The 7,947-nt window shown below is 44.8% G+C and overlaps 1 protein-coding gene across 1 annotated transcript in view; it reads left to right on the top strand.

Annotated features, from left to right (window-relative positions):
- Nucleotides 1–6: 6 nt before the first annotated feature.
- Nucleotides 7–7,947, top strand: part of UBE2D4 (ubiquitin-conjugating enzyme E2D 4 (putative)) — a gene marked incomplete at its 3' end in the record, with an annotated part of 12,847 nt that continues 4,906 nt past the window's right edge. Inside the window, exons 1-2 of the mRNA XM_008592863.1 lie at nucleotides 7–82; nucleotides 6,767–6,830. Of these exons, the coding sequence (XP_008591085.1) occupies nucleotides 59–82; nucleotides 6,767–6,830 (88 nt within the window). The remainder of the gene's footprint in view (nucleotides 83–6,766; nucleotides 6,831–7,947) is intronic.

Genomic DNA, 7,947 nt, shown 5'->3' with positions numbered 1-7,947 from the left:
CAGCGGCCGCCTCTGGCAGCCCAGCCGGGCCGCCCAGGGCCGCAGCAGCGGAGGCAGGATGGCGCTGAAACGCATCCAGAAGGTAAGGAGCCCTCCCACCCTCCGACTCTTTGGGCGTCGGGACGCGGGCAGGGCGCCTCAGCCGCGAAGTGGAGGGCGCCAAGAGGCCACAGGACACAGCGACACCAGCCAGGGAGGGAGGGATGGAGGCGTTCCTCCTTAAAAGGGATCAGCGCGAGCGCAGGGCGGGGCCGGGGTCACGTGGGGCTTGCCTCAGGCGGGCGGCGCCGGTCCCTTGAGGAAGGAAGGCTCGCTCTTGGGGTATCCAGAAGGGCTGGACAGAGGGGTGGAGGCTGGAGCTGGACTTGAAGGATGAGTAGGAATTCGGCAGTTAAAGATTAGGTGGAGAAGGCCAGCCCGGTGGCGCACTGGAGAGTGCGCCGCTTGGGAGTGCGGCGGCGCTCCCCCCCTCGAGGGTTCGGATCCCATGTGGAGACCGGTTCCCGCTCACTGGCTGAGCGCGGTGCGGGCGCAACACCGAGGGTTGCGATCCCGTTACCGGTCAGTAAAAAAGACAAAAAGGAAAAAAAAAAAAGATTAGATGGAGAAGGGGGAAAAGGGCCTTCCCGGCAGCGGGGAGACCAGGAGGCTCGGCTGGGGAAACAGTGGTGGGACTGGGATGGGTCTCAGGGGCAGTGCTGGAATAACTGGATTTATTCTGTAGGTAACAGCGAGGCCTTATAGAGGTTTCATGCATTAAGTAGAATTTGGAAAATCCACAACAGTAGGAAGAAAAAGTAGTTCCAATTCTGCCACATTATCATTTGTTAACATTTTAGCATACCTACTTACAGTATTTTTTCCTGTACTTTAAAAAATGATGATTATGGGGCCGGCCCACTGAGGGTTCGGATCCCACATACAGACCGGTTCCGCTCACTGGCTGAGCGAGGTGCGGGTGCAACACTGAGGGTTGCGATCCGTTGCCGGACACGAAAAAAGACAAAAAAAAAGGAAAAAAAAAATGATTATACTGTATGTCGTATCCACTTTTTCACACAGCATTAAACATAAGTATTTCCCATATTGTAAAATAGTATTTATAACCGTGATTTTTTAACATTAACATCCACAAGTACATGACCAGTAACTTTTTTTTTTTTTTTTAAAGATGACCGGTAAGGGGATCTTAACCCTTGACTTGGTGTTGTCAGCACCACGCTCTCCCAAGTGAGCTAACCGACCATCCCTATATAGGATCCGAACCCTGTGGCCCTGGTGTTCTCAGCACCACACTCTCCCAAGTGAGCCACGGGCTGGCCCATGACCAGTAACTTTAATCATTATTTGTAGTTCGTGAAAGCATGGACTTGGGTGTCAGACGGACCTGGATTAGAGAATGTGAAGTCACTTACATTTGACCTCGGGCAAGGCACTTAGCCTCCCTGTCCTACATGTTTGTAGAGTTGTTTTGAGAATTAAATGAGATGGTATATGTTTAGCACATGCTGGACATATACCAAGCACTCAATATGAGTTCACTGACGTTGTTATTATAACAAGTGCTTCTTTAAGTAAATAATGCTCTGATGAACATCATTGTGCAATGAGCCTTTTCCTTAATTCAGATTACTAGGTTTGATTGCCAGAGGTGGAATTACAGAATCTGTAAGAGTATGACTCATTTTTTATAAATAGCTTTCTAAAAGTGAGATAATTTTGATGAATCATTCTCTAAAAGGGGTCTTCTGTCATCCTAGGGCACTGAAATAGGTGAATGGCATGCTGAGATCTGTGTTATAAGAAGATCCTTCTGGCTGAAATATAGCCTTTAGTGAGGCAGAGGGAGAGCTGAGGCTATTGTGAAAGTCCAGCAAAGGCTTTGCCCGAGTTAATGAACATGGAATGGATACCTGGGAGGAGCAGTGCTTGGAGGATGACAGAGGTGGAACTAACAGTACTTGAGGAGAGGATGTGGTGAAAGTGAGACGGGGAGGTACACAGATGGGTCACTGGGGGAATGGTGCTGTGATTGCCTAGGATGGGGAATCAAAAGTTTTGAAGGCAGGGAGCTGGGTGGGGAGTGTATGTTTGAACCTACATGTTTGAACATGTGGGCTGATGAGATTTATGAAGACTTGGAGAAACAAGTTTGGTCCCTGAGGATGAGATGGCAACTGTACATCCAAGGTGACTGAAGTCATAAGCCCAGGGAGAACCTTACTTCAAAGAATCAAGGATAGGAAGAAACCAGGGCTGGCATCATGGGAGTGTGGCATGTTGAGTCTCACAGAACCCCGTGTTTAGAAGGGCCCAACCTTTGGTTTTATGCTCTGCAGTTACATCATGAAATTCTTAATGATTATTGAACAAGAAACCCCACGTTTTCATTTTGCATGGGCCCTGCAAATTATGTATCAAGTCCTGGAAAAAACAATAGAATTGTGGAAATACTAACTTTAAAAGTATGTCAAGCCTAGAATGGCACCACCTGCCCTCAAGTTAGTGAGGCTGGGTCACTTTTTCTTGCTGGGATATGTGCAAAGAAATTTTGTATCATGGGCCTTTGCAGAATATCAGTGGCTTGGAAGAAAACTCCAGAGACCATAGTGGAGAACTCTAAGAACTGCTGCATCACCATAATCTTGGAAGGCACAGAAGATGATATTATGTGGACTTCAATCACTGGTGTTGGACTGTGAATGAGAAGAAGTTCTAGGAATACCTGAACAAATCAACTTATTTAGTTTCACATGTTTTTTCTTTCTTTTTTTTTTTTTTTTTCTTTTTGTATGCTTGAGTGATACTTGATTGGGTCTAAGGAAGCCTGGAAGATGTCTTTCAATAAAAATATCTTTTAAAAAAATGTTCAGTTATTGTTGTGAGGCACCCTCCCACAAGAAATGCACTTACACGCCACTCTTGCAGAAAAGGGCAGTTTATTCACTCCAGCTGGCCAGCATCCGTCTCCCAAGGAGCAACCAAGGAAGAGCAGCATTGGGCTTTGGTCTTATGGGGTTTTTAAGGCAAAAACTACATCCCGTTGGCACACAGGTTTGTCCAGGTGCACAAAGCAAGCTAGGGAGCTAGGTCACAGAGGCTGAGAATGAGCTGTTTGAGCAATCAAGCATACAAGTTTTCATTGTGTATGGTTCCTGTTCCCATGTAATAATTAACTGTGTATGGCTCCTGTTTCTATGCAATTTTTTTTTGTTTCTATGAGAAGGTCAACAGTTTCTCATGTTTGGGGGGGGAGTCTGCAGGTCAGAGGGGGTAAAATGGAATTACTTAGGTTAAGCAAGCAACTCTACAGAAGCAGATAGCATATGTTATGAGTGTGTAGGGAGCTCTATTTCATTATCACTTTTATCTGTTAGATATTTCCTTAAGTGAACATTGTTGCAGTTTTCTTAACCGTTTTCCTATTAGTTGGTACTTTCTAATATGTTTTTTTTTTGCTATAATAGGAAATATTCTAATGATAAGTTTTATGCTTATAAATATTAAGCCTTATTTAGCTTATTTGTTTCCTTAGAAGAAAATCCCAGAAATGACATTACAAGTCAAGTATTTTTTTCCATGACACTTGTTTTTCAAGAGTTTCCTCAACTTAAGGTGCCATCAGGAATGCTCAAGTATAATATTTTTACTATAAACTTTCCAGAATTTTGCAGTATAATTACATGATTTTGTTTATTTGATAGATGGGTAATATTATCTTCCTTTTTTTTTTTTTTTTAAAGATGACCGGTAAGGGGATCTTAACCCTTGACTTGGTGTTGTCAGCACCACACTCACCCAGTGAGCAAACTGGCCATCCCTATATGGGATCCGAACCCGTGGCCCTGGTGCTATCAGCACCGCACTCTCCCGAGTGAGCCACGGGCCGGCCCTTATCTTCCTCTTTCAGTTTGCATTTCTGGTGCAGGAAAAACATTTTTCGTGTTTGTTTATTAATTGTTTTCCTTTTATATTCATTATCTTTTCATGTCATTGGCTCATTTACCATTGAAGTCAACATAATTTTTTTACCTGCTTAAATAATGTAGGTTATAATCACTTCACTACAAAAAAAATTTTTTTTGATAAAAGTTTAGTTGTAAAGAAAGCATTTGGTGTTAGTTTTAATTGCCAGCATGTTCTCGTTTTTAGTAGTACATAAAATAAAATCGTGTCTTACAATGCATGGTATCTTGGATTTGAGGAAACACAGTAAAAGAATTGAGTGTTTACCGTGGTTTGCTTAACTCTTTTTCTCTAGCAATACTTAATACTTTAACTTTCTTTCTCTTTTGTGGGACTCTTCACTTCTATCATTATTGTATTTTTTCCTTTTTTCTTTTTTTTTGGCTTCTTGCCTGCACAGGGATCTGAACTTGTGACCTTGGTGTTAGAAGGCTGCACTCTAACCGAGCTAACCAGCCAGCCCCTATTATTGTTGTTTGTAACAATAATTATTACACAGCCTTAAATTGTATAGTCTTTTACAATTAATAAAATATTTATTGATTAGGTAATAAATTCCCATGGTTCCAAATTCAAAAGATACAAAAGGGTATACAGGGAAAAGTCTCCCACTCACTCCTGTTCCCAGCTATCCAGTTCCCCTCCCCAGGGGCAACCAGTGTTATTAGTTTAAGTATTCTTCCAGAAATATATATATACACATATATTTTTTTCTACCCATTCTTTTTCCCCTTCTTATAATACTAATGGTAGCATCCTCTATATGCTGTTGTCCTTGATCTTTACTGGGTGCTCTTTTTTTTTTTTTTTTTTTTTTTTTCGTTAAAAAATTTGTAGCCATATAATAATGCTGGCAAGTTGGCAGGCAATTATAATTATAACCTAACAGATACTGAGTCCCAAAGAGAGGTAAAAGTGATTTTCCCAGTGATGGAGCTGGTACTCAGACGTGAGTCTTCTAGCCTTATTAGATGAGCACAGGAATGTGCTATATGAATAGACAAGGTTCTTTGGAGTCACACCGTTCTTCCTTGAAATTCCACTTAACATTCAAAACTCCCTGGTGCTGGTTGGTGTCTATCCGCTTCTGGTCTTTCAGGATCGTTAAGTCCCAGTAAGTTTTCATCACGCCCCCAAAGAAGGGATGCAGATTCTGGGTACAGCCCATGCAGAAGTGTGGAGGTGTGGAACCTCATTAGCTAGAGGGGCATTGGCCTGTACTGCTGGCTTTTCCTGCCCCTGACTGTTCTGTGGTCTCTCCAGGATTTGCCTTAACAGTCCTATCAGAGAGCTCATTCATTCATGCAGCGTCATAATGGATAGGAACAATTCCCCTGCAGAGTGATAGTGGAGGTGCTGAGAGGCACAGAGCAGAGAGGTAAGCAAAACGGAACTCTTCTGCAAGGGTTTCTAAGCTCTATTGTATTTCTCTAGAGTGTCCCCCGGCCCCCTCACACTACCTTAGTTGTTTCCCAAGTTCACTTCTACTGTGACAACTAGTAACGCTGCTTACTGAGTGCTCACCAAGTACAATACAGTCATTTTACTTGTGAGGAAATGAGTTCAGATATATCAGACACTAATTGAGAACTGGCCAGTGGTGTACTGGTAGATGTTTAAAAATCAATTCCAGGGGAGAAAATGTGGCCCTGATTTGTAGCATTTGCTGATTTCTGTGGTGTGTCCACTCCCATTGCGGCAGATTAAATCTGGGGGGAAGTGGGGTAAGTACAAGATGGCAAGAGAGGGAGAAGGTTACTAGAATGGTCAGCGTCCCAGAGACACAAGTTGGGAGCAGGAGGGTCTGGGTGGAGGAGGTGGTGTTAGACTGGTTCATGTGAGGAGGAACATCACCAGCCAGGTGTGAACTTTGAGTTTCCCTGCCACGTGATGCACCACCATTGTGCCTCCTTCCTTCCTTTTAGAACCTCTGTGGAAACCCCAAGAAATTTACCCAGATCTGGAACCTGGGGAGGGTAGGGAATATTAAGAAGCATTCTCATACATGCAAACTAAAGTTTGAGAGTCACTGCCTAAAGTCTTGGGCCTTGAGGCTCATGCTGGGCCAGGATCTCTTTTTAGGGCTTGTGGCTAGAGTTAGTGTCCCATAAAGGGAATCTAGTTATGGTGTAATTAATTCCTGGTCCCATGGCACATTGGGCAGCATTGTCAGACTTTGTCTCGCGTGCCCTTACTCTCCACATTCAGAGCCCTAGGACTTGCCAGACACCCAGTGATGGGTCGGGCATTTGGGATGGGGTTGGGGGTGGAGGGGCTGGATAGAGTTAGAGAGATTGAAATATCAGGGTCCTGTTTTTAACTGAGTACTTCCTGTGTGCTAAGTGCTTCCATGCATTAATTTATTAGCCCACAGCTAAAACCTGGCTCCTGCCCTTCTCCCAGAACACTCTCCTGGGGCTCTTTTTCTTCCATATCCTGAGTACCTAGGAGGGAACGTCCTCCACCTGAGTAGGTAGGAGGCTAGGTTTGGGGGTAAGGCAGATCTACATGTGACTGACTGCTTGCCCTGCCCTCGTCCAGCTCTGTAATCTTGGTTAGGTAACTTCACCTCTTTACATTTCAATTTCCTAATTTATAAAATAGGAATGATAATACCTACTTCTCTGATGTCTTCACAGCTGGGAGTAGACCCCATGACCTGCCTTGTCTACCACCCCTCCTGAGTCCTAGGAGCCATCCCACTGGGAGAATTCATTTTGGCCAAGGAATACACATTTTGGTGTGTAGAGGCAGCACCCCCAGGCACACACCAGTTCTAACCCACTGTCTCATGTTTTAGGAACTAACCGACTTGCAGAGGGATCCTCCTGTCCAGTGTTCTGCAGGACCTGTGGGTGATGATCGTAAGTACTTTTCAGGGCTTTAGATTGCAGAAGCCTTGCGATTAAGACTCCCCAAATTATCAGCCAAGCAGTTGTTAAGAAAACCAGTTAGTTGCTTTTCCTTCATTTGCTCGTGAATTGCTTTTTCACTGGAGGCTGTGGCAGCGTGGCTGGTCAGGTTACAGTCACAATGGAACCTGCACTGCCAGAAGTCACCACCTCCCTCCACAGGGCTGTGAGAACGCCAGCATGTCCCAAGTCACATCGTGTCTGGAAAGTGCCTCTGATGGAGTTACACTTGGGCTTCGGTGTAAATACTGTCACAAAGCTGGTCATGGAAGAGCTGGTGCTGCTGCTGGACCTGGGAGTGGGGCAGGAGGCTGATGAGGGGCAGAGTGGCCACTACTTGCCTCTGCCAAGGGAAAGACAGTACCTGTTCCTTTCTCCCATGTCTGCCTTTCCCCAGAGGGAGGCTGAAGAAGCAGCTCTGGGTAACTGCTCAGGAGAAGGTCTAGAGGGAGCAGCAGCCCTGGCCAGCCCTCGGCTGCCCTCACAGCCAACTGGCCGGGGACTGAGCCACCCAGCGCTGGGTTTCCAGGGCTGCACTCTGCTCACCCACCTCGCCTCCTCTCTCTAGGCGTCATGGGCTCTGAGACACCCATTCTTCACTGTGAGTGTACAGTTGCCGCAGCTGTGGGACACATAGGTGGGGAAGGAAGACAGCATGTGTTAAAGAAGGCTGGTGTCATGGGTACATATATGAAAAAATCGAAAGCAGGAACTCAAACAGAACCTGTACTCCAGTGTTCACAGCACTGTTATTCACAATAATCAGAAGGTGGTAGCAACCCATGTGCTCATCAATGGATGCATGGATGAACAAAATGTGGTTCTGACTACAGCATGGAAGAACCTGGAAGTCATGCTTAGTGGAATAAGCCAGAAAGAAAAGGACAAATACTGTATGATTCCAGTTAAATGAAATATCTAGCCTAGGCAAATTCATAGAGATAGACAGTAGATAAGGGGTTATCAGAGCCAAGGGGAGGTAGGGATGGGGAGGGATTGTTTCACGGGGACAGAATTTCTGTTTTGGTGATGAATAGTTTTTTTTTTTTTTTTTTTTTTTTTTTTTTTT

Source organism: Galeopterus variegatus, unplaced genomic scaffold (assembly GCF_000696425.1).
Source record: "Galeopterus variegatus unplaced genomic scaffold, G_variegatus-3.0.2 Scaffold8411, whole genome shotgun sequence".
Lineage (NCBI taxonomy): Eukaryota > Metazoa > Chordata > Mammalia > Dermoptera > Cynocephalidae > Galeopterus > Galeopterus variegatus.
The sequence above is the reverse complement of the archived record's forward strand: the minus strand, read 5'-3'. Positions and strand labels throughout refer to the sequence as shown.